Raw genomic sequence first — 27,417 nt, 5'->3', positions numbered from 1 at the left:
GTGTTTCTGGGCGGAAACACGGCGTTTCAGGGGCGTGTGGCTGAAAACGCTACCGTTTCCGGAAAAAACGCAGGAGTGGCCGGAGAAACGGTGGGAGTGCCTGGGCGAACGCTGGGTGTGTTTGTGACGTCAACCAGGAACGACAAGCACTGAACTGATCGCACAGGCAGAGTAAGTCAGGAGCTACTCAGAAACTGCTAAGTAGTTAGTAATCGCAATATTGCGAATACATCGGTCGCAATTTTAAGAAGCTAAGATTCACTCCCAGTAGGCGGCGGCTTAGCGTGTGTAACTCTGCTAAATTCGCCTTGCGACCGATCAACTCGGAATGAGGGCCCTAGATAGGCACATGCTATGCAGAAGTCCTTGGTTCCACTAGTTATAGAAAATGCAGCTTTATGTTTTTCTTAATGATAGTGGTAGTGACTTGCACATTCTTATTTGTTCCACTGACCGATAATTTTAAAGCAAAAATATAGTTATTTGCTCTAAAGTATCATAAATGTCATTATTTTACTTGTATAGTTATTATCATGTATGTAATTACCTGATTTTTGCATAGTTGCACAGTAACTATGCAATCTGTAAGTTCTTTCTGAACTATTAGGGCAACATTATGAACCACTGGCTAGGGGAAAGGATATCAATTATGTGGTTATTTATTAAGCCAACTAAAATGTAAAAGAAGGAGTACTTTGATCTTTGAATGTACCGAAAGTCTGTGGCTGTGTACATACCTTGGCGATATGTCTGCCGATCCGCCGTAGCGCCAACAGAGCGGCCAATTAGATAAGCATACACACTTACCAACTGGCCAATCAATATGTCAGGCACTATATCACAACTGTGCAGGCATTTGAATTTGCCCATCCAGCTGTGGCATCATTGTCGGCGGTACTCGCTGCCGGCTTATAGGGGAGTCGGAATACATACTAATCACCGACAGCCAGGATGCGGCTGTCAAGATGCCGACAGTGGCCTCCCAGCCGCTAGCATGTCGGCAGCGGGGCGAGCACTAGAAAGCCCCTTGCGTGCACGGTGGCTCGCTGTACTCGCCGCAGGTTTTATTCTCTCTCTATGGGTGTCGTGAACACCCATAGAGGGAGTATAGCCTGGCTCGCTGGTATTCCAGCAGTGGCATTTCACCGCCTGTTGGGATTACGGTGTCGGCATTGTGACTGCTGGGATCTCATCAGGCGGTCTCCTGATTGCCTCCTGGGAGTCGATGGGTCGGCTGTACACACAGCCATATATTTCAATATATCTGCAAAATATATCTGCATTGGCTGTGAAGAAGGGCCAACCTGATATGTCTGAGAACAATGTTGTTCACAGACATATCGGGTGTACATACCTGCTCAGTGACGGATCCATGGGGGGGCACTCGGGCCCAAGCCCCCCCCTGTCATTTGTGGTCGTGACCCCCCCCCCCCGGCCGCCGGGACGATCCATTTCACAAATGCAGCCGCAGCTTAGGCTGTAGCTGCAGCTATGAAGTTGCTGGATGCCGCCCGCCCACTATGCAAATACTCCATCCAGCCGCAGCCAGAGCAGTGAGGGGCCGGACATCCCACATATCCAGGCTGGCAGCCTCTCACTGCACTGCTGCGGCTGGAGTATTTGCATAGTGGGCGGCATCCTGCTGGAACTAGTCCAACCTACCACGTTGCCTCATTGAAGACCGGAGCTGCTGCGGAGTGCAGGACTGCGGCGGCGGTGGGTATGATGGCTGAGAAACAGCTTCCGACCTCAGCTGCTGAGCCTGGACTCTGGTGCCAGGAAGCAGGCTTACGTAAGCAGGAGGGGGGCTGGCCAGCTTTACTGCTGAGAGGCAGCTCCTGTGATCAGCTCACTACTCACTACCCTGGCTGCAGCCCACATATGAGAGTTCTCTTCAACCACACACTGACACACACAACCCCCTGCACACTGCCCCCTGCTCCTCACACACTGCACCCTGCCTCTCACACACTGCTCCCTACACTCTGTCCCTCACATGCTGCCTCCTGCCCCTGTCCCTCACATGCTGCCCCCTGCTCCTCACACGCTGCCCCCTGCCCCTCACACCCTGCCCCCTGCTTCTCACACACTGTCCCCTGCCCCTCACACGCTTCCCCCTGCTCCTCACACGCTGCCCCTGCCCCTCACACGCTTCCCCCTGCACCCTGCCTCTCACACACTGCCCCCTATACCCTGTCCCTCACACGCTGCCCCCTGCACCTCACAAGCTGCCCCCTGCCCCTCACACGCTGCCCCCTACACTCTGTCCCTCACATGCTGCCTCCTGGCCCCTGCCCCTCACACGCTGCCTCCTGCACCCTGCCCCTAACACGCTGCCCCCTGCCTCTCACACACTGCCCCCTATACCCTGTCCCTCACACGCTGCCCCCTGCCCCTCACACACTGCCCCCTATACCCTGTACCTCACACGCTGCCCCCTGCACCTATCACGCTGCCCCCTGCACCTCACACGCTTCCTCCTGCACCCTGTCTCTCACACACTGCCCCCTATACCATGCCCCTCACACGCTGCCCCCTGCACCTCACACGCTGCCCCCTGCACCTCACACGCTGCCCCCTGCACCTCACACGCTGCCCCCTGCACCTCACACGCTTCCTCCTGCACCCTGTCTCTCACACACTGCCCCCTATACCCTGCCCTTCACACGCTGCCCCCTGCACCTCACACGCTGCCCCCTGCACCTCACACGCTGCCCCCTGCACCTCACACGCTTCCTCCTGCACCCTGCCTCTCACACACTGCCCCCTTCACCTCACATACTGACCCTCACACGCTGCCCCTTGTAGTGGAGACGTACCCCATTTCTGAGAGTGCATGCACCGAAGCCACACGCAAATGTACTTGCCCCTTCCATGGTGCCCCCCTATCATTTTCTTCTGGATCCGCCCCTGCACCTGCTGATGGACTACAGATATATTGTTCGTCAATCTATCTTTCTAGTGTGTACCCAGCTTAATGAATCGATCTATTACTGAAAGTAATCATTTCATACGGTTGTCTCTTGAGACTCCCAAACATGTTATCAATGTGCTCACATCTCAGTTGGTGGAAATAACTGTTTTATTGCATGATCAAAAAAAGATATCCCCTTTTTAATGTTCTATTCTTATAGATATATGGTGACTCACATAAGTGAGTAGATCTGCATTAAGAATGTTTTTCTCTGTAGATTTGCACAATACAGATTGTAGATACTTTGGCCCAAATTTATCACCTAGGAGAGTGATAAATAGCACGGTGATAAAGTACCATCCAATCAGCTCCTAACTTCCATGTTACAGGCTGTGTTTGAAAAATGACAGTTATGAGCTGATTGGTTGGCACTTTATCACCGTGCAATTTATCACTCTTAAAGGCTTGATAAATCTGGGCCTTTGTTTTATTATCTTATTTAAACAAATATACTGTATGACTAATAAAAAAACAAAATAGGTTGTTTTTCTTCCCCAAATAAGGGAAGCTTCAAACATGACATTCAATTTTAACAGGCACATTTCCACTGTTGTATTGGATTTTTACCATTAGGGGTTTATGGATATACTGTAACTGTAAGAATTATTGCAGATTTATTTTAGATTTGTCAAGATGTCTCACAGCGGAGCACAGGGAAGCATTGGCAGCCACTCATCTTTAGGTCTGCATAATTACAAGGTATGTACATCTATAATGACATTGAGCAGCATTTATTCCTGTGACTGCAATATCATGTTTCAATAAATGAAATATCACATGCATCCAACTTGTTATAATGGTAAACTATGATCATTTCCCCTACAACAGTGAATATTCTCTTACTGTATATCAGTGTAGTTCTAACAAATAACTTTCTCCATTATGGGGAGATGTATCAAACCTTGGAGAGAGATAAAGGGCCTAATTCAGACCTGATCGCAGCAGCAAATTTGTTAGCTAATGGCCAAAACCATGGGCCTAATTCAGATCTGATCATAGCCGTGCAAAATTTTGCATGACTATGATCAGCCACCCTGACATGCGGGGGGACGCCCAGCACAGGGCTAGTCCACCCCGCATGTCTGGCCCTCATCCCCTTTTCCCGCACAGGTACAAAAGCATCGCACAGCGGCGATGCTTTTGTACCTGAAGAGTAGCTCTCTACCAGCGCAGCTCCAGCGCAGCTCCTGTGCGCTAGCATGGAGCTACCTGTCGCTCTCCGGGGTGCAGCGGCTGCATGTGATGTCACACAGCCACCGCGGCCCGCTCCCTGCGCGGTCCGGGCACGCCTGCATTGCCCAGACCACGCCACCAAAACGGCAGCCTAATGCCACTAGCCTGCCCCCAGGGCCATCTTAACAGCAGTGTAGGCCCCTGGGCAAGGCAATTCACTCAGGCCCCTACCCGTCCTCCAGCAGTAGGGGTGGGGGGTGCTATCAGCGGCAACTTTGATGTCCCGCGGGCGGTAGGGTGTTCTGTCTTCCGCTCAGCATGTAGGACCTGGAGCAGTAACTTCTGCTAATTACTCCTTTACTGCACAGATGGGGCTAAACTGTAGAAGGGGGCACTGGGCTGAATGAAGAAGTCCTAGTACATAATTGCCAGGGTGGTAGGGGGTGTTTAATATGTAGTAGAGGGGTGGATAGCGGATTGGGCTTAATATTTATCATTTTCCGGTGGGAGGGCAGTTTGCCTGACTTCAGATATTTGAAGTTTCTGAAAATATATTTCTTAGCTTTGAATGGGATAAAAAAAACTAGAGTGTCCCACCTTTCAGGAGGTACTGGGGACGTGGGGATCAGAGTTCAGGATCCAAAACTGCATACCAGGCGTGTGGAGCTGGAGCAGGGACCAGCTGCTGGAAGGCTGATAGCTCTGGTTCTGGGCACAGTAGAGACAAGCAGCCAGTGTCCACCAAAAATGGAGAGTCCCAGCATTTGGATTATATCCTCAGAAAAACTCTAATGGGCCCTACACATTGGCCGATCCGCCGCCGAGCTGCCCGACGGCGGATACGGGTGACGGGCGACCCGGCGGCGGAGGGGCAGTGACGGGGGGAGTGAAGTTTCTTTACTCCCCCCATCACCTGGCTGCATTGAAGTGCAGGCAAATATGGACGAGATCGTCCATATTGGCCTGCATGTACAGCCAACGGGGGACCAGCGATGAACGAGCGCGGGGCCGCGCATCGTTCATTGCTGGAGCCTCCACACTCCAAAGATATGAACGAGATCGTTCATATATTTGACTGATGTCGGCCAGTGTGTAGGGCCTATAAGTCAGACAGAACCCGAAATATCCCGCTGGGAAAAGCAATTAACAGGCTTGGATGGGAACCACTGTTTTCATGTCGGATATCTCAGGTTCCCCATGGCCGATTTTCAAAAATCTGGTACCCTTGGAAAGAGGGGACCCCCAGCTATTAGCCTAGGGTCCTTATACTCCTGGGGCCATTGGGCAAGAGCCCATTGAGCCCATACGAAAAGACGGCCCTGCCCGCCCCCTCCGGCCCAGCGAACGCCTCTGCCTGTCAATCAGGCAGAGGTGATCTCTGGGCTGAAATGCCGATAGCATCTCTGGAATGCGCCGGTGCACTGCGGTGCCTGTGCTTGCGCAGTTTAGACCTGATCGCCCACTGTGCGAAAATGCACAGCAGCAATCAGGTCTAAATTAGCCCCCATGTGCAGTGCAGGTGGGGCAGATATAACATGTGCAGAGAGAGTTAGATTTGGGTGGGGTGTGGTCAAACTGAAATCTACATTGCAGTGTAAAAAAAAAGCAGCCAGTATTTACCCTGCATAGAAACAATATAACCCACCCAAATCTAACTCTCTCTGCATGTTATATCTGCCACACCTGCAGTGCACATGGTTTTGCCCATTAGCTAACAAATTTGCTGATGCGATCAGGTCTGAATTAGGCCCAAAGTACCAACCAATCACTTCCTGTCATTTTCCAGATGTACGGGTCTATGGGGTCAATGTACTAAGCCTTAGAGAGAGACTAAGTGGATCGAGATAAAGTACCAGCCAATCAGTTCCTAAGGGCTAAAACACACTACCCGGCTTTGGCCAGTGTGTTACAGCCCTAACAGCCATGTTACAGGCTGTGCTTGAAAAGTGACAGGAGTTGGTTGGTTGATACTTTATCTCTCTCCACTTTAATCCTTTCCAATGCTTAGTACATAGACCCCACAGACTGTAAAATGACAGCTAGAAGCTGATTGACTGGTATTTTATCTCTCTCAAAGCTTTGCTATATATCCCCATTCTTATCCCACGGAGAAAAACCTGTCAGAGCTGATTTGATTTACACGTAGATGACAGGCATTTAAGTGGGGATCCCCAGTTTTACAATGCCCTGTCTCCATTCTGCCCATTGAAACACAATTTTCCCTACAGCTGATCTGCTATGAGTATGAAAATTTTCAAGGTCGCAAGGTGGAATTTAGCTCTGAGAGCAGGAACTTGTGTGACCGGGGCTTTGACCAAGTGAAGTCCATTCGAGTGGACTCTGGACCGTAAGTTTCCTGTCTTTCCGCCGCAAGCATTATGCAAATATTTGCATAGGAAATTCAAGCCTTATTAAAATAAATGTAAATTGTTTTATTATAAATGTACAGTACAAGCTTGACAGAGATTTTTTGTTTACAAAAGGATCTCCAATTTTCTATTTTAATATATATAAATTGTTCACATCTCTACTCTCTCCCCCCCCCCCCCCCAAAAAAAAAAATGCACTTAAACTTAAGTATCGAAATGAGCATATTCAAGGAATACAGGTGTTGATGTATCAAGAAGTGAAAAGCGTGGAGGCGGGGACCAGTGAAGAAGTTGTCCATACTGTAGCTTCTACATTCCATTTTATAGAATGTACTTGATAAATGCTACCTCAAAGCTGATTGGTTGCAATAGGCGACTTCTCTACTGGTCCACTTCCTCATTCTTCACTTCTTGATACATCAACTCCTTAGTCCAATGTCCAAGTATGAAATTTGTAAACAATAAAATTGAACAGGGAATATTCAGATATGTGATATTGATTTAAATTATTTGTAGATATTTTCATTTAATATGACTCACAAAAAGCTTAACTACCATGAGGAGGGCTATTTCTGACATAGTGTGGTCTTATTTCACAGCTGGGTAGCATATGAACAGAAGGATTTCACTGGTGAGATGTTCATTATGGAGAAAGGAGAGTATCCTCGCTGGGATTCCTGGTCTAACTGCTTCCGTGCTGACAGGATTATGTCATTGAGACCAGTTCGTATGGTAAGGGTTCATTGCACTTCAGACATCAAGGTATCACTTCTGATTGGTTATTGTAGTTGCAATGACTTTAGTATTTAATTAAAAAGCAACGTTATCAGTACATTACACTAATAATTAAGAAATATCTTCTACTGGGCAGGGAAGGACAGGGGTAGAAGTACCGTCAACATTCCGGGGAATACCCTGCTAAATTGTTTGCCTAAAAGTTCAAGTAAGGTATTAGTATATGTAAAGTGTATTTGTTGCCTGTCCTCAGTAGTCCAGGCAGCCATTTTGTGGCCTGGACTAACATTCATCAATCCACTAAAAATAGTGCCAGAATTGAGGCATGAGGTCTCAGTGATGTCACTAAATTTTTTATTTTTTAAAGTGCTAGGCTGAATATAGGCCCAATCTAGAAAATGGTGGTTTTAATTGTGTGTATACTTTAAATAAGGCATAGGAAACTGGTATTTAACACGTACACTATAAAGGGATCTATTTATCAAAACTGGGCAATAAGAAAGATTTTCTTTGCTGGTTATCACACAAACATAAATATTTTTGCTTCAGTTTACCATTAAAATATCATTGTCGCGGTTGAATGATACTCAACTCCCCAGCTATACTGGACACCAGTAATAAGAGTAAGCTTACCATTTCATCACCAAGTCCTGGTCACCTATGCGCATATGTGGCTAAACTCTACCAGTTCAGACATGCACTCTGTACTGGACGACTTTGTGCTTCTTGCTGTCATATCGCCTTATGTCTGCTTTTGAAAAATATGTTTCTTAAATTGAAGGACACACAGGATTATAAGATCTCCCTCTATGAAGGTATCAACTTTGAGGGAAGAAAGATGGAGGTCTGCGATGAAGATATCCCCAGCTTGTGGTCCTATGGATTCCAGGACAGGGTCGCAAGTGTCCAAGTACTTGGAGGAACGTAAGTGGTTGGAGAATATCCTATAGGGCTAAATTCCTGAATGATACAATGCAGTAGAAAACCTGTGCATTTAACTAGAGATAATTCTAAAAAAATCTGATTTTCCACCAATTATTAAATTCAACATCATATGAGATGCTGACTCTGCACTATGGAGAATCAGTTGAGCATTAGAGATGCAGATCGAGGACAATAAGCATGCATTATTAAATAGTGTACTTTAGCTGTCACATGGTTCTCTAGTGCATCTTTACAGGAGACGATAAGCCTATATGCTCTAAACGATAACAAGACTTTCAATGCAAGGTCTAATTCTAAACCATAGGTGCACAACCTGTGGGGCAGAATCCCATTTGTGCTCTCACAATCCATATTTACAGTTCTCTGATTGCTGGAGATACAACATTTTAAAACTGCCTCTCCGGGGGCCCCAGAATTCACTGTGGGCCCAGTATAATGAAACACTTGCACTTGGGATCCCATGGTAGTGCACCACCATTTTAGATGAAAATAGGGCTTATTAGTCTGTGCTATATAATACTGTTAACAACTGGAAAATTTATTTGATTATTTGGAGAAGCATTTTTTCCTGTTCACATCTGACCTCCCTTTCCACAGAGTACAAAGTCCTGCTGTAAGTCTATTGTATCACTTTGCTAAATGGTAAAGCTGTCAATGCAATTAAAAATATGTTGATTTAGAATAATGTATCCCCTGAGGAGGATAAGAAATGTACTAATGATTTACTTTTATTAAATGTCTCTAGATGGGTTGGATACCAATACCCTGGTTACAGAGGCTACCAATACCTGATGGAATATGGACCATACAAGCACTGGAACAACTGGGGAGCCACCCAGCCCCAGATTCAGTCTGTCCGCCGAGTGAAGGACATGCAGTGGTACAAGAGAGGAAACTTTGAAGTTGGGAAATAAAAAGGCTTCAAGGATAAGACACAGAACTTGACTGGCAAGAAAGGGACTTGTTTCTTTTAAACTTTAAACCATTTTCAGTTTATTGGTGGGAGAGACTTTATTAGTTAGTGTTCAAGATTATTTATTGAGGGTATTATTATTCAGGCTTTGTGAGAGTTTAGATGCTATCAGACAGATCACTGATAGAACAGTTGGCTCCTTAAATCATACACTCAACTGTTTACTTTGCTGCTGCTTCTGTTGTGCATAATGGGGTTACTCAAGCACTCGGCAGGCTCGTCCTCTGTCTACCTAGAGGCTTTCTAAGCCTTGCTGTATCTGTTAAGGGAAAAGTGGGGATGTTGAGCATACCGCCTTTTCGCCATGTCTTTATTCATTTTTCTACACCTGATTCTTTGATAGCAACTAAACTCCTATATAAGCAGGTTAGTTATAATAATCAGATACTCAGACGTTTGGTCACTGTCAGAGTTGTGGCTACACTAATCTGGCCTTTACAGCAATAATAGGTAAAGGCAGATACTGGTGATGGCAACAGACAACTTGATTTGGAGTTTTTATATAGAGCAAGGAAATCTGGCACACTTCATTTGAAACTAGACTTCTGTTCCATCAAATTATTTGAAGTCTAAGGTACAATAAGCCTGTCACTCCACATCAACCTAATACAGAGACATTTAGCCTGTTTGATTAATGCCTACTTCTTAGAGAACCATAAGAAACCATCTAGATTTTGCTTTTGCAATAATGTAAACCTGACCTACACTGGGCCACGCCATGTAGTGGAACCACAGCTACTGCCTTGAAAATAAAACATTACAAAGACCTGCTGGCGCTAAAGCTATTACTTTTCTACATAAAACAGCACAAGAGTTGTAGGTTGTTCTATTAAAGAAAATGGGTTAATCATCAGGCTTAGCCACACAGAGTTGTCTGTATTGCATTATATTTAACATACTGCCAATGGCCAAACCTAGATATATAAAATCACAGAAAGTAGTCTCTCCCCCCAATAATATAGAAAATCCAGAACTTATGCTTTTATCAAGGGTGGGAATATATGGGCATTGTCATCTTTCTCAGGGAGAAACAAGTCTTGTTTTATTACACTTAAACCTCAGCCAACGAATGCACATCATGAAAGTGTTCACTGTTCCTTTCCACAGCACTGTCCATCCAAACGTAGCTCTGCCGAACCATCAATACGTGTGTCAAACTCTTTACACAAATAAAGATATTTGCCATGAAATGTGTAGGCTTCTGGGTTTCATCTGTGTGGAAATGGCCATATACTGTTATTCCCATGCTCTAAGCCAGGGGTGGGGAACCTTTTTTCTACCGAGGGCCATTTGGATATTTATAAAATCCTTCGGGGGCCATACAAAAATTCTCAACTTAAAAAATTACCCTGCCCCCCAGCAGGTCTGCCCCTTAGAGGTACTGTGTGTGCGCGCCGGAAGCGCGCACGCACCAAAAAAATGGGTGTGGCCAGTTAAAATGGGACGTGATACACATATGCCCCCAATAGTGCGGTGCCAGATCCACAATTGCCCCCACAGTGCCAGGTATACAAATGCCCCTCACAGTGCCAGGTATACAAATGCCCCTCACAGTGCCAGGTATACAAATGCCCCTCACAGTGCCAGGTATACAGATGTCCCCACAGTGCCAGGTATACAGATGCCCCCACAGTGCCAGGTATACAGATGCCCCCACAGTGCCAGGTATACAAATGCCCCTCACAGTGCCAGGTATACAGATGTCCCCACAGTGCCAGGTATACAGATGCCCCCACAGTGCCAGGTATACAGATGTCTCCACAGTGCCAGGTATACAGATGCACCCACAGTGCCAGGTATACAAATGCCCCTCACAGTGCCAGTTATACAGATGCCCCCACAGCGCCAGGTATACAAATGCCCCCCACAGTGCCAGGTATACAAATGCCCCTCACAGTGCCAGGTATACAAATGCCCCTCACAGTGCCAGGTATACAGATGCCCCCACAGTACCAGGTATACAGATGCCCCCACAGTGCCAGGTATACAAATGCCCACCACAGTGCCAGGTATACAGATGCCCCCACAGTGCCAGGTATACAGATGCCCTCCCCCCTCCCCTCTCCCCTCCGTGCTGCTTACTGTGGGACACAGAGGAGAGCGCGGCTGTCGGGTGGGAGCGGCGGCGTGTAGTACTTCAAACCAGCCGCCGGTTCGAGAGCCAATCAGAGCTCGCGGACCGGCAGCCGCGGCTCCTGATTGGCTGCCGGTCCGCGAGCTCTGATTGGCTCACGGACCGGCGGCTGGTTTGCAGTACTACACGCCGCCGCTCCCACTCGACAGCCGCGCTCTCCTCCCTGTCTCCCTGTTCTGACAGCTGAGACACGCTGCCGCCGGACTGAGAGGCAGCGTGTCTCACTGACACAAGCTGGTGGGCCGGACCAAACGGCTTCGCGGGCCGTATACGGCCCGCGGGCCGGAGGTTCCCCACCCCTGCACTAAGCTCTATGGTTGTCAAAATGAGATGCGACCCACAAATATGTCATGGTCATGGTGTCAAAGGTTTAGGAATCAATAATTAATTGGGAATGGTTTGGAGCAGGATTTCTAAATGGTCATTCATGGTTTAGTAGATATCAGTTTTTTTATGGTCGACCATGTTAAAGTCGACAGTCATTAGGTCGACCACTATTGGTTGACATTGACATGAACATATGATCGTCACAGGACAGGTTGACACATGAAAAAGTCGACATTGCCTTTTTAAAAAAAAAAATATATTTTTTACTTTTTCATACTTTACCATCCACGTGGACTACGATTGGGAACAGTAACCTGTGCAGAGCGCAGCGGCAGGAGAGCGAGGCACCTTGCAAGGGGACGCGGTATACTAATTGGGGTTCCTGGTCATGTTACGGAAAAAATGACACCAAAACAGTAAAAAAAAAAACATGTTGACCTTTTTATGTGTCGACCTGTCCCATGTTGACCATTTTCATATGTCGACTATTAGTCCATGTCGACCATGTCTCTGTCGACCAATAGTGGTCGACCTAATGAATGTCGACCTTAACAAGGTCGACCATTCATTCCAGAACCGGCTTAGGAGGATCTCTAGGCTGGCTTGTTTGTTGAACAAGCTTAGAAGAAAATAAACACAGGGAGGTGATGGTAGACTTAACCAATAAAATACATTAATAATAAAACCAGTTTACTTAACACTGAATAAAATAATAATGCATAAAAAATAGTACACGACAAATATGAACACAAACATAATCTGCTAAGCAACATGATTAGATATAATCAATATCTGGAGCCCATATAAAAAACCTGCTATAGTCAAAGGTAAATGTTGTTATATAATAATTGCAAATTCCACTGGTACCAGAGATGCAGAATGCAAATGATATTCTTAATGCTTCTACTAAAGTAATCTTCCACTAGGATTCAAAATGGAATGTTTATGCAAGCATTACGTAATTATTCAGAAGTATGATCTAATAAGGGACATCAACCAATATGAGTACAAAGTAAACACCAATCACACATGGGGGGTCAATCCGAGTTGTTCGCTCGGTAAAAATCTTCGCATCGCAGCGATTTTCCGCACTGCGACTGCGCCAAGTAAATTTGCTATGCACTTAGGAATTTTACTCACGGCATTTTCATCGTTCTGCCGATCGTAATGTGATTGACAGGAAATGGGTGTTACTGGGCGGAAACAGGCCGTTTTATGGGCGTGTGGGAAAAAACGCTACCGTTTCCGGAAAAAGCGCAGGAGTGGCCGGAGAAACGGGGGAGTGTCTGGGCGAACGCTGGGTGTGTTTGTGACGTCAAACCAGGAACGACAAGCACTGAAATGATCGCAGATGCCGAGTAAGTCTGGAGCTACTCAGAAACTGCTACGAGGTGTGTAATCGCAATATTGCGAATACTTCGTTCGCAATTTTAAGATGCTAAGATTCACTCCCAGTAGGCGGCGGCTTAGCATGAGCAAATCTGCTAAAATCCGCTTGCGAGCGAACAACTCGGAATGACCCCCATAAATCGTGATCCGATGTTTAAACAGCTCCCTGCTGCTGGTGGAATCCTAGTAAGCAACATAAATTCAGACCTGTGAATTCCACAAGTGTCAGAAGCCCAGACCTGTGAATTCCACAAGTGTCAGAAGTGGCTTGTGTTTGAAAGCAATCATCCAAAGTGGACATGGTTTCATCAGAGGTGTGGTTTCAGATTCCAATTTTTAATGAACCTACAGACTAATCAGTATGCTTTTCATTCATACATCTTAGGTAAAAATCTGCACCTAATCCAAACGTGTTGCATGTTTCAAGCCTTGTAGTCACCTTGCATATGCATTACATCTACACTAAGCGACTTTTACTTGTCACTGAACCTCTTCAGGGACTTTTTGCTCTATACTTCTGGACCTTGTTACTGGCTATTCTTAGACTGTTGGATTGTTTAAGACGGGGTAGGCAAAGTTTTTCTCTTTGATTGTCAGATAGTCAATATCACAAGCCCAACATAATCTAGTACCACCACTATTATATTAAAGCACATGTAACAAGTAAATAAATGCAGTAATATCTCTCACACACACACACACACACACACACACACACACACACACACACACACACACACACACACACACACACACACACACACACTATAGAAAGGTCACATACAGTAACTATCACACACATGGATCACTATAGAGGGCATGCTCAGGGCCGTCTTTTTGTATGGGCTCAATGAGCACTTACCCAAGGGCCACAGGAGTATAAGGGTCCTAGGCTGATAGCTGAGGGTTCCCTCTTTCTAGTGGTAGCAGATTTTTTAAAATCGGCCATGGGGAACCGGAGATATCTGACTTCGAAGCATTGGTCCCATCCAAGCCTGTTAATTGATCTTGCCAGCCAGATATCTCGGGTTCTGTCTGACTCAGAGTTTTTCTGAGGCTATAATCCAAAAGCCGTGACTCTCCCCTTTGGTGGACACTGGCAGCTTGTCTCTACTATGCCTAGAACCAGAGATATCTGCCTTCAAGCAGCTGGTCCCTGCTCCAGCTCCACATGGAGCTGCAGTTTTATATTTCCGTTGGTGGATTGCACTGGCTCCTGAACTCTGATCCCCAAGTCCCCAGTACCTTCTGAAAGTTGGGACTATATAGTTTATTTTTATCCAATATAAAGCTAAGAAATCTATTTCCAGAAACTTGAGATATCTGCAGTCAAGCAAGGTGGCCTCCCACCAGAAAATTATGACTATTAAGCCCACTCCACTATCCATCCCTCTCTTTAGTGTTTTCTCTCCTGCCCCATCTGTGCAGTAAAGGAGAAATCCAGCTGAGTGGAAGATAAAACACCCCTTCCCACCCGCCGAGACATCAAAGCTGCCACTGATAGCACCCCTACCGCTGGAGGATGTGTAGGGGCCCCAGTGCATTGCTGTGCCCAGGGGCCTACACTGCTGTTAAGATGGCCCTGGGCATGCTGATATCACACCTAGAATCGACTGATCACTATACATAGCAAAGGGAGGCTTAAAATAAATATTAAATATTTTTTTTACAGAAATCCTAGCAGGTGTAGATTGCTTTCCTGTCTCATTGGTCATTTACTCAGAGGTGGTAACAAATTGTTGTGCAGTAGGATGGCCCCTTATCTGTCCCGTTAATCTGAATACCCAACATGTGCATGCCCATCCTTATCTCCTCCATGTCTTGTTTGCCAGTTGGCTACTTGCCTCATCTGCTCCGAGTCTCCAGTGCCTCATGTCTTCTCCTTTATCTCCCCTGCCTTGCTGTTCCATGCTTCATGTACTTCTGCTTACTTCCTGTAAGTTTACCCTGCAAGACTGCTGTGTTACCTAATGCTTTCCACCCTTCCTCCCCTTGGTACTTGAAAACTGCCTTTTGGCATATAGCATCATTATTATTATCCTTTATTTATATGGCGCCACAAGGGTTCCGCAGCGCCCAATTACCGAGTACATAAATAATCAAACATAAATAATCAGGGGGGGGGGGCGTGGTCTGACTGGTGAGGAGATCAGACGTGCTTCTGCCTGGCTCCTCTACCCACCTTCACTAATTGCTTTTTCTAGGGTCAGTACCCACTGTGGACACCCTCCGGGGGCTCCCCTTCCCCCCTGTACCTCACCAGAGCCCATTAGAGTTAACCGCAGAGCCGGGGAGCAGTTCTCACTGCTCCCGCAGGTTGCGGCCTACGCACCTCCAGAAGCCGGGGCCTCGTGTACTTTCTTTACCCGCGTTTGGAGCTCCATAGCGGGGACGCGGCGCCGGGAAGCGGCGCGGATCCCCCCGCCCCGGGCTGCAGGCACCAGTGGCTGACTCCTCAAGACCCCCCAGAGTGGTCACCTCCCGTGGGCAGCAGTCAGAGGAGGCATCTGGCAGTGGGGGACAGCAGAGGGACAGGCGCCCAGGAGACGCGGTGGCCATTTTGGATTCTCTGGAGGAGCTGGATAATAAAAGGTAGTGTGCCTGTGTGCTGTGGGGGACTCTGGACTGGGTCTGCACTGGGTCTGGTGGCCCTCTGGCACAAGTTTGGCTGTGCTCCCACTCTGGGGCCTCTGTTAAGGGATCTGGGCATTACCCTTCTCTGTGGAGCTTTAGAATTTCACTCAGCAGTATCTTCTTCTACTACAACCGCCCCATCTTGTGGCCACTGGGTGTAACTGCATGCACTTCTCCCACAGTATACTCGATACATAATACTTATTATACTGCAGTCTACATAGGAACGCTGTGAATATCAGATGCGTTGTCCCCATGGTGGAATGACAACGCTATTATGATGTGACTGCTCTGAGATAATTCTGCCTCCACCCGACTGCTCCTTTGACATGATATGACAATTCAACCTTCCAGTGGATCCTTCTCTGATTGATATTACTGACGTCTCCTATCTCCAGTTCCTTTATTTGTGCCGGTCAGCTTTATTATGCCTCCCAAGAAATATAAGGCCGCTAAATCTGTTTCCCAAGTGGCGTTCTTTAAACCTTCTCCTCAAGCTGCTAAATCAAAAGAGGTACGGAGTGGCCCCTCTAGGTCTGTTGTCCCTGTGTCCTCGTCGCCTCGAGATGCGTCTGCCCCTACCACTGTTACCACACACACCAGCTCTATCGAGGATAGTGACTCGCTTACGGTGGGCGCTATGAAGCATCTCCTAACGCAATTTAAGGATGAAGTTGCGGCTGCATTTAGAGCGACTATGAAGGAATGCCAGAGATCTATTGATGAGATTGGTGGCCTCACCGATCACCTAGAAACGAAAATGGGTGAAGTGGTGTCGTCGCATAATGACCTGATCTCCTCCCATGAACTGCTTCAAAACGAGGTCACAGCACTCAGGGACAAGCTTTCTGAACTGGAGGACAGATCGAGACGTAACAATATAAAGTTGCGAGGTGTCCCGGAGGCTGTCGCCAATAGCGCTTTAAACGATTTTGCAGTTGACCTCTTTAGCAAACTCCTTCCCTCATACCGCTCGGCGGACTTTCTGATTGACCGCATCCATAGGCTCCCCAAAGCCAGGAACGCTCCTGATGGGGTCCCCCGGGACGTTCTTATGAGGGTACATTATTTTCACGTGAAGGAGGCAATTCTGAAAGCTGCTAGACCCTCGGATATTGCTTCGGAGGCTTTGGGCTCACTTCAGATATTCGGAGACCTGTCCCCTGCTACCCTAGCGAAAAGGCGCTCTCTCTACCCCATCACGTCGGTGTTACGCAAAGAGAACATTCTATATAGATGGGGATTTCCTACAAAGTTGCTTATTTCTCGAGAAGGCTCTACTGTCGTTATAACAAACGTCGAGGAGGGTAAAAAGATCCTCGCATCATGGAACTCTGCAAGCTCATCTACACACACCTCTCCCGAACGAGGCCTTCAGCGGGACTGGGCCTTGTCGGCTGCTGAGCTTTGAGAATCATCTGTTCTACTATACTTGCATTGTTTTTATATCTTTCTAAGCGTTTTGTTATGTCATGTTTCCTATTTTGCACCAGTTCCTTGGCGGTTGCTTATTACGGGTGTTTATGTAAGGCCGATTTGAATATTGTTAAACTGTTTTCAGGTGATGCCTCGACACCGTTGGTTTACTGTTTGTTGTCTGCCTCTGCTGCCCCGTCTGCCGCCCACGTCTCTTTGGTAGCTGGGTATTCTACCCTAGAATAATGATTCTCTTTTTTTTAGTCCCGGAAGCTGGTGGTGCGGGGTACCAGAGATAGAGGCCCGAGGAACTGCATCTTGTTGAATTTTAGTTCGGGTGTTGGCAGTTTGACCACTACTCCCCACAGATTAATTCTGAGTCGCCATGGTTAGGCGTCCAACAGTGCCCCTGAAAGGGGTTAATGTTATGTTTCCTTTAACTGTTATTCTCCTTTTTCTTATCCTTTCTTTCCCTTTTCCTCTCCTTCTGTCCGGAAATTGTTGCTCATACTTTCTACATGCCAGCTGGTTGTTGGTAACTATGCAATCTTCGATTCTTTTGCAGTATGGTTAACATTGTTTCTATAAATGCGAAGGGTCTTAACTCCCCACATAAGAGGAAGTTAGCACTTAATTATTTTCATAAAATTAGGGCTCAAATCATAGCCGTCCAAGAGACGCATTTTATTAAATCTGCCCCTCCACGGTTTACTAATATGAGATATTTCCCCATTGCTATTTGGCCAATGGACCAGCGAAGAAGGCGGGGGTGGCAATCTTAGTGTCTCAACATTGCGCGTTTTCCCTCACATCACAATACTGCGACCCTGAGGGGAGAATTCTAATTTTAGTGGGTACTCTTGAAAATAAAGAGGTGACGATAGTTTCCTGCTATGCCCCCGAACACCAAGCCATTAGCATTTTGTAGGAAACTCTGTGCTAAGGTGCAACAATTGTCCAAGGGTGCTTTACTTCTCTTGGGAGACTTTAATTTGACCCTTGACCCTTTGGTTGATAACTCTGGCAAGCGGCCCTCACTCTCCAGTCAGCTCCATAGGAATGCAAAGGGCTTCCGTCAGTTATTAGCGGAAAATGATCTTTTAGACCTTTGGCGCGTTAAACACCCAATGGACAGAGACTACACATTTTATTCTCCAGTACATGCCTCTTATTCCAGAATAGACCTAGCTTTAGTATATAAGTGGACTCTACAGTCCATCCGTAAAATTTCTATTCTCCCCATGTCATGGTCGGATCACTCCCCACTATTCATCGAATGGGCTATTGGTAGTAGAAAGATTACCCCGGCCCCCTGGCGCTTAGGTAAACAAAGTCTTCTTCAGCCAGAGACCAAGCAGGCTATCCAAACCACTATGGATTATTACCTCTCTGAGAACTCTCCTCGGGAGACATCCGTCTTCACATTCTGGTGTTCCCTCAAAGCAGTAACACGAGGTACAGCGATTCAAACAGCGGCTAAACTTAAAAGGGAATATCGTAAAAAAATTTGAACAAGCTGAGCTTGCAGTCGCTTCCTTGTAGAGTTCTCACAAGGCACATCCTCATGATCAAACCCTTCTTAAATCATTGCAAGAAGCCAGAGAGGCGGAAAACGTTTTCTATTTAGCGGAAGTCCAACGCAACCTGCATAGACTAAACCAAAAATTCTATGTTTATGGTAACCGGGCTGGTAGGATGCTGGCGAGGAAGTTGAGGGGCAGGAAAGCTAAGGAAAAAATTCACATTATCCATTCGGATATGGGCAGGAGAGTCTATGATCCTGACGAAATTGCGAAAGTCTTTGCATCTTATTATGCCAAACTATATAACTTGAAGGAGGATTCCTCCACTTTTTAACCTTCAGGCACGGATGTTCAGAACTTCCTGGGCAAATTTCCCCTCCCTTCACTGTCCCCGGAGTATTGTAGCTCTCTTAGTGCGCCTTGGACTTTAGCGGAAGTCGAAAAGGCTATTGACTCCCTTCCAGCAGATAAGGCCCCGGGTCCCGACTGTTATCCTTCTGGTTTAAGGAAAGTTTGGCCCCGGTGCTCTTATCAGTGTTTAATGAAGCCTCAGAAGTTGGACGCTTCCCCAAGGAAATGCTGGAAGCTCGAATCATCACCATCCCCAAACCGGGAAAACCTCCCACCTCAGTCCAAAATTTTAGACCAATTGCTCTATTAAATACGGATTTAAAACTTTATGCCAAATTAATTGCCAACCGTATCAGTCCCCTCTTCCCCTCTCTTATCAACCCTGATCAAGTGGGCTTCGTCTTGAGCAGACAGGCCCCAGATAATACGCAAAGGGTGATTAATGTCATTGAACATTCTGCCTGTAGAAAAGAACCCCTCCTAGTTCTGTCTCTGGATGCCGAAAAGGCATTCGATAGGTTGAACTGGGACTTTATGAGATTAACTCTGGACAAATTTGGCTTCTCTGGAAGGATCTTAGACTCTATCCTGGCTCTCTATTCCACGCCCTGTGCGAGGGTCTTTGTTAATGGATGTCTTTCTTCACCCTTTAATATCTCTAATGGCACTCGTCAGGGCTGCCCGTTATCTCCTATTATTTTTGCGTTGGCGATAGAACCCCTGGCTGCTTGCATTAGATCCCGGGACTCGATTAGGGGCCCTATTATAAGGGGCATTTCCCACAAAATCAGCTTATTTGCGGACAATATTTTATTATGTGTTTCTGATCCTGAGACTTCCTTGCCAGTTCATGCCGTTCTTCAAGACTATTCGGATGTTTCCTTTTATAAATTAAATACTAATAAAACTGAGGCCCTCCCACTCAATATATCTCCGACTGTGGTCTCTAGGTTGAAGGAATCGTACAAATATGCCTGGAAGTCCTGCTCCCTGAGATATCTAGGGATTAATTTATCCAGTGAAGATAATTTAATTGAATGTAATTATGCCCCATTATTAAAAGCCTTTACGGAGCTGACTGGGGAGTGGATGTTGCAGGAGGTGTCTTGGCTGGGTAGAATTGCCGCTGCCAAGATGGTCTTATTGCCAAAATTAATGTATCTGTTTCGCGCCATACCAAGACCCCTTCCCAAACTCTTCTATAATAAATTTAACCAGGTCCTGATTAGATACGTATGGGGAGGCTCTAGGCCGAAAATTGCTAAAAAGATTCTTATTCTGCCCAAACAATCCGGTGGGGTAGCTATCCCTGACATAGAAAAGTACCATGCTGCTTGTCTGTTAAGTCAGTATAGAGACTGGTTTGACACCTCGAGCCTGAAACCTTGGGTCATTCTGGAAGCTTCTTATTTGAACACTGTTACCCTTCCTGATTTGTTTTGGTTGCCCCCCTCTGCTGCCCAAAGCTTGTCCGGATCTTGCAAGTCTATTAAAATGACCCTAGATTCATGGCATAAACTAGTGTCTTCTTCGGAAGAGATTGTATTACCGTCCCCCTGTCTGTCGTTATCTGCTCTTATGTCATTGATTCCTAATATTTCCCTAGTAGATTGGATTCGGAAGGGCCTCTCCACTGTGGGCGATTTTTTTATAGGTGACGTCTTGATGTCCTTTTCTCAAATTCAAGAGAGATTTGGGATTCGGACCCAAGACTTTTTCAAATATTTGCAGGTGAGAACGGAAGTTGGTTACGCTCACTTGCTCCGCATCTTCACAAACCTACTTTTCCGGCTTACATTAAAAGCTGACTGGAGATGCCCTCACATAAATATGGGATTACGTGGTGGTATCAATTTCAATTAACTGACAGCACACAGTCTAAATTCAAAGCTTAGATTCTATGGGAAAGAGATTTGAATAGATCCCTTTACTGATGCAGAATGGGACAGTATATTTAGGTCTTGTTTTAAAGTCTCCAAATGTATTAACCACTCCGAAATGTTCTATAAGCTTATACAGAGGGCCTATTTCACCCCTGAAAGACAAAATAGAATCTGGCCTTCACAATCTAAATTATATTGGAGGGGGGCGTGGCCTAGCTGGAGAAGAGAGCAGACCTGCTTCTGCTGCACTCCTCTATCCAGCCGTGATATCTGTATTTATTCTCCCCCCTGGTCTGCTGCAATCCTTATCTGAGGGCTCCCCTCTCTATCTAAAGCCCCCTGTGCCCAGCAGTGCCCGCCGCGGAGCCGGGGAGCTGTTTTTACGGCTCCTGCAGGTTGCGGCCTAGGCACATCCGGAAGCCGGGGACTCGCGTACTCCCGGCGCCCGCGTTTTGAGCTCCACGGCGGAGCCGCGGCGCCGGAAAGAGACGCGGACCCCGCCGGAGCCTCTGCAGCCACCCTATTAACTCCTCTGACCCCCAGGGAGGTAACCCTGTGGAGTAACTAGCCGTGGGGGACCCCTGGCAAGCAGAAAAAGTCGAGACACAGACTCCCAGGAAGGTGCGGCGGCCATCTTGATTTCTGCTTCTGCTGCAGGATACCTTGTAATTAGCCGGCCCAGAAGTCCTGCTCCCCTGGATGGCAGCTACTGAGCTTTCACCCCTCTCCTGCCTGCTGCCTGCTGGATCCCATTATTGAGAGGTACCTGGTGGGAAGCATATCACAGCTCTATTCTATAGTATTTAAAGCACAGAGCTGCTGGACCCGAGGTGTGTACAGGTCCACCCACCCGTCTCTCCCGGCTGGGAGCCTCTCATCTGGACCCCGCAGAATGGAGATGACCCTCTGCCAGGTCATGCGTGATATTGATCTTCTGATGTAGCGCAGATTACCTGCCCGCCACCACCCGTGTCTTTTTATGCTTACCTAAATCTCTGTCATTTAATCTGCGAGATCCTGAGCTTTTTTATTATTATCCTCATTCTGCCTACAGAACCTCACTCCGTTGGAATACCTCCTAAAAAGGTCAAAGGGGTGCTGCCCCCTAGAGTATCTTTTCCGTCTCAGAAAGCGTCACAGGCCGCCTCTTCTCTGTGGAAGTCCCCGGCCGCCGCTTCTCCGCAAAATACCCCTAGCAGCCCTGCCTCCCTGCCGGGGTTTGACCCTGAATCCGATGCACCTCTCACGGTCAAAACTCTGTATCAAGCCCTCTCAGCATTTAAATCCGAGCTGACTCAGGACCTCACAGCGGCCCTTCGGGAGGTTAAGACGGAGCTGCACGCTATAGGCGACCGTACGGACCATCTGGAGAGGAAAGTAGAGGAATTGGTCTCGTCTCATAATGACCTCATAACGGCCCACGACCAGCAGCAAAGTAACCTGGAGGCGTTTAAACTCAAAATCGCAGATATAGAGGACAGATCCCGGCAGAATAATATTAAGATCCGTGGCATCCCCGACTCCGTGCAGAATTCCGAGTTGGAAAATTATGCTACTGTCTTGTTCCAGAAGCTTCTGCCAAGAATTGACGCTAGAGAGTTGCTTATCGACAGAATTCATAGACTGCCTAAACCGCGCTCAGTTGCCCCCTCGCTCCCGAGAGATACACTCCTGAGGGTGCATTTCTTCACAATCAAAGAACGCATCCTGAAAGTGGCCAGAGAAGCAGGCGACTCCGACTCAGATGTTCTTGGAGGTTTACAACTATTCCCGGACTTCTCCGCTCTCACCTTGGCCAAACGACGAGCATTTCTCCCCGTCACTTTGGCACTTCGCGACCAAGACATCACATACAGATGGGGTTTTCCGGTGAAGCTTGTCATCTCGTATGAAAATAAGTCTTACACGGTGACTTCATTGGAGACTGGAGTCAAATTACTAGCGGAGTGGGATATCTCTGTTACACTCCCTCCTGGATCCAAGAAACAGCCCACCATCCGCTCGGAATGGGTCACCGCCTGATGCTGACACAACCAGCCTGGGATTTCAAATTGAACTGTTTCCGGTACCGTCATCGCAGAATGGACTTGATTATTGTCCCTGTTGGGGTCACGTGAGTTGCCCTGCGCCCTGTTGTGATGGCGGTGCGCTAGCCTTTCATGTTATGTCTGAGTTTATTTGTTTTTTTTTAAATTATATATATCTATATTTTTTGTTTCTATCATTTTCATGTGTTCGCATGTATATTGTGGGTAAGCATATTTGTTTCTGCTTACGCTTACTTTTTCTGTTAGCTCCATGGGTGGTGGCGCTAGGCCACATGTTCCCCCCTGGTAATATACTACTGCATTTTTTTACCTTCCTTGCAGTAGTTATGCCGACCCGATATACTGGGTCGTTTTGGTTTTTCCCTCCCCCCTCGCCCCCCTGTTCCCTACCTTCCCCCCCCCACCCTCTGTTTTATGATGTAGGTACTCGCTACTCAAGACAATTCTATTTTTGTTTATGTCAAGGTCCTTCACCTCTAACAAAGTACTTTAACCTGCCCCGATGGTCCAGATATTATCTATGAATGTCAAGGGGCTGAATTCCCCTAATAAGCGTAGGCTGGCTTTGGGCTATTTTACTAAGAATAAAGCTGATATAGTTACCCTACAGGAGACACATTTTTCATCTGTAGCACCCCCTATTTTTAAAGATCGTAGGTTCCCTCTAGGTTATTTTGCTAATGGGCCTTTTAAGAGGAACGGTGTGGCTATATTATTTAGGGACTCCGTCTCCTTCATTTTGCACTCTCAGTTAGCTGATAAAAATGGCAGGTACCTTATACTGAGCGGCCTATTAAACGACAAGCCGGTCACCCTGGTCTCGGCATATGCCCCAAACTCAAACCAAGTAGCTTTTATCCGAAAGCTATGTGTGGCTATTCAGAGGATTCGTACGGGCTCCCTTCTGCTCATGGGAGATTTTAATTTAGTTCTTGACCCTAAGTTGGACAGGTCTCCTAGGACCTCTCCCCCCCGCCTCAGCCTCCCCCAATGCCAACTCCTTAGCCTTTCGTAACCTCTTGGCTGAATTTGATCTCTATGACATATGGCGAGTACAAAACCCCACAGGGCGGGAGTACACCTACTATTCCCCCGTTCACAACTCTTACTCCCGTATTGATTTTATATTTTCGGACAAATGGACTCTCCAGTTCGCCAGATCCTTAGACATTCTCCATATAACTTGGTCTGACCACGCCCCGCTGATTCTTAAATGGAGTGTAGCTTGCCAACACTCTCCCCCCCGCCCGTGGAGACTCTCTCCCCATTTGCTGTCCAACCCAGTCTCAAAACAAATTATAGTTGACAGTATTTCGTCCTATATGGAATTTAATTCTCCCTCTGACACGTCCACCCTGAACTTCTGGTGCGCACTTAAAGCTGTTATACGGGGAGCAGCGATTCAGGCAGGAGCACAGCTCAAGAAACTCAACCTACAACGCCAGGTAGATCTGGAGCTCAAACTGAAGGAATTAGAGGACAAAAACCAATCTAGACCTACGAAATCTTTACAGAAGCAGTTAGTCGATATTAGATCTCAACTCCAGACATTACTAATGGCGCGCACCCAGGCTTCCTTGAATAGGATACGCCAGAAGTTTTATCTAACGGGGAACAGGCCGGGGAAAATGCTGGCCCGGAAGCTTAGGGCTCAACAGGCTCGGAATAGAATCAAGCTCATTATATCCCCCACAGGCACCAAAATATCTAACCCAAGAGAGATAGCGAACCAATTTGCCAAATTCTACTCCCAACTTTATAACCTCGCATCAGACCCTGCCACCCCACAACCCACCCCTTCCTCTATCAACTCCTCCTTAGCGGATTTAAACCTTCCACATATCTCAGATGATCAATTAGCATTACTGAATGCCCCATGGTCTTTATCAGAAACCCTCCAGGTGATCAAGTCCCTCCCTCAAGGTAAGGCGCCTGGCCCCGATGGCTTTATTAATGACTTCTATGTTTCGTTCCAAGATCTTCTAGCTCCCTCTTTGGTGGCAGTCTACACCGATATTACCTCACAGGGCACTCTCCCTCAGGAGATGCTCGAGGCACGTATTGTCACGATCCCTAAACCGGGTAAAGATGCGACCTTTTGCCAAAATTATCGCCCCATTGCGTTACTGAATGGGGATATTTAAATATATTTGCTAAATTAATCGCCTCTCGATTGAACACCCTCCTCCCCTCCCTGATACATCCGGACCAGGTTGGCTTTATCTCGGGAAGACAGGTGTCCGACAATACACGCAGGGTATTCAACCTTGTCGATTCTCTAACCCCCAAGCAAGGTCTCCTACTGCTATCTTTGGACGCAGAGAAGGCCTTTGATCTCTTAAACTGGTCTTATATGCGAGAAGTCTTACTAAAATTTGGCCTACGTGACCATATCCTCTCATCAATATTAGCTCTATATAGCTCCCCGACGGCCCGAGTATTCAGTAATGGTTTTTTATCTAGTTCTTTTCCAATCTATAACGGTACCCGCCAGGGCTGCCCTCTCTCCCCTCTCATATTCGTTCTGGCCATAGAACCACTGGCGGCTAGGCTTCGTGCGGACCCGCAATTCCCTGGACTGAGGTTGGGCGTCACGTCGCACAAACTATGTCTGTTCGCAGATGATGTTCTTTTATTTGTAACAGATCCAGCCGCAACACTCCCCCACTTACACAATGTTTTAGATAGGTATTCTGCAGCATCGTATTATAAATTAAATGCCTCCAAGACGGATGCTTTGCCCATCAATCTCTCTAATTCTTTGCCCCTACTACGCGCTAAGTATCCATATATCCTCGATACGATATCTGGGTATTTATATCCCTCCATCTTCTTCTTCTGTGTTTGAGGTTAATCTTCCTCCTCTGCTGTCCTCCCTTCAGTTGTTTACCAAATCATGGCTCAACTATGAGGTTTCTTGGATGGGCCGTTTGGCCGCCTTCAAGATGTCGCTGCTCCCTAAATTAATGTTCTTGTTTCGCACTATTCCTTTTAACTTCCCCAAGAAGTATCTAGATAAATCCACCACAATCCTCACTAATTATATATGGTCTTCGCGACCGCCCAAACTTGCCCGCGCGAGGATGTCCCTACCAAGGAGAGTGGGTGGCCTGGATATGCCCAATCTATCACTGTACCAGGAGGCCTCCCTTCTGGCCCAGATTAAAGAATTCTACAAAAACGTGCCTCCGGGGTGGACGTGTTTGGAGGAGGCGACCTGCCCCCGTTTTCCCCTGAAAGATCTTTTTTTGATTCCTAGAACCCTTCGCCCACGGAGCTTAAACCTCCTCCCCTCTACCCGAGCCACGCTCCAGGTTTGGGACAAATTGACTGCGGCCATATCCCCTTCATATCATAATCTCTCCCTGATATCGCTACGTACGGTGGCCGCCCTGGTTCCTAATCTTAACCTGGCGGGCTGGAGGTCCAGGGGGATGGAGGTCCTGGGAGACTTGTTTAATGGATCTGTGCTCGCCTCCTTTTCTGATATACAGGGACGCTTTTCTCTGCCTGACTCTGAGAGGCTTCGATATTACCAAATGCAGCACTGGTGGACTAGCCTCCACCTCTCCACCTCCCCACCTGGTATTCAGCAAGCTATAGGCCGATTCTCCTGTGCCACTTCTAGAGGGGAGATCTCCTTCTGGTATAAAACATTGCTCTCATTACTCCCTGCTCCTAAATCTAAAGCCCAAATCAGGTGGGAGGCAGATGTGGGATGTGTTCTCCAGGATTCTTAATGGCACCGCATTTTTATGTCATCTTTTACCATGTCTAAATGCCTGAATCACTCCGAAATGCATGTTAAGCTACTCCATAGATTATACCTTACACCGGAAAGGCTACATACGATCTGGCCTGCATGTTCGAAATTTTATTGGCGTCTATGCGGAGAGGTAGGCCACCTCTTCCATATTTTTTGGTCATGTCCCCATGTCCAGGCGTACTGGACAGAAATATTTGGCCTTATTAATAAAGTTTTGAATCTTGACCTGTCCCCCTCCCCCCTTATAGCCTTACTGAATACATACCCACGAGGCGTGGGTGTACATCTACACTATGTCTTAGGCCACATCTGTCTAGCCGCGCGGGTGGCTTTAGCCCAAAACTGGAAACAGGCCACGCTGCCTCCATTGTCGAAGGTAATACACAAAATACAGCTACACTTTTTGATGGAGACTGAACACATCCCATACTCCTTCACTGCTAAATCTCCTTTTGTGCGCTGGATGCCGTGGCATCTGTTTACTACGGAAGGTGAAGGTGCTGCATTGATGTTACGCCCCCTCCCCCCAGGACAGCCACCTCCCAGCCCCATCGGCTGATGGGGCCTCCTCCCCCCCCTTCTAAGACCACAATGAACCCCTATTTGGGTTGTATTTATAGTGAGCCCATTGCCGTCCTTCCATCTCTATAAATGCCTTTCTTTTTCTTTTCTTTTTCTTACGATGTACCTGTGTGATCGACTTTGAACTGTTTGCACTTATTTGCACATGTCTATTGTAACGTTCTCTTATATGTTTATGTACCTACTCCCCCCCCC

General features: G+C 47.0%; 2 protein-coding genes across 3 annotated transcripts in view; one reads left to right on the top strand and one right to left on the bottom strand.

Annotated features, from left to right (window-relative positions):
• The window catches only part of CRYBA1 (crystallin beta A1), a 390,148-nt gene that overhangs the window by 199,780 nt on the left and 162,951 nt on the right, over nt 1-27,417 (bottom strand). The window lies entirely within an intron of this gene.
• Nucleotides 1,590-10,359, top strand: LOC135051335 (beta-crystallin B1-like). 2 transcript variants are annotated; one of them, XM_063957390.1, is made up of 6 exons: nt 1,590-1,716; nt 3,587-3,673; nt 6,376-6,494; nt 7,116-7,248; nt 8,033-8,175; nt 8,942-10,359. In XM_063957390.1, the coding sequence occupies exons 2-6, from the start codon at nt 3,608-3,610 to the stop codon at nt 9,108-9,110; spliced, it is 630 nt and encodes a 209-aa protein (XP_063813460.1). In that variant the 5' UTR covers nt 1,590-1,716; nt 3,587-3,607; the 3' UTR covers nt 9,111-10,359. The 2 variants fall into 2 exon arrangements, with proteins under 2 accessions (XP_063813460.1, XP_063813459.1); XM_063957389.1 differs by having other exon boundaries at nt 1,706-1,792.

The sequence above is a fragment of the Pseudophryne corroboree genome, chromosome 2 (assembly GCF_028390025.1).
Source record: "Pseudophryne corroboree isolate aPseCor3 chromosome 2, aPseCor3.hap2, whole genome shotgun sequence".
NCBI lineage: Eukaryota > Metazoa > Chordata > Amphibia > Anura > Myobatrachidae > Pseudophryne > Pseudophryne corroboree.
Note: the sequence above shows the minus strand (reverse complement) of the source record. Positions and strands in the feature narration are given on the sequence as shown.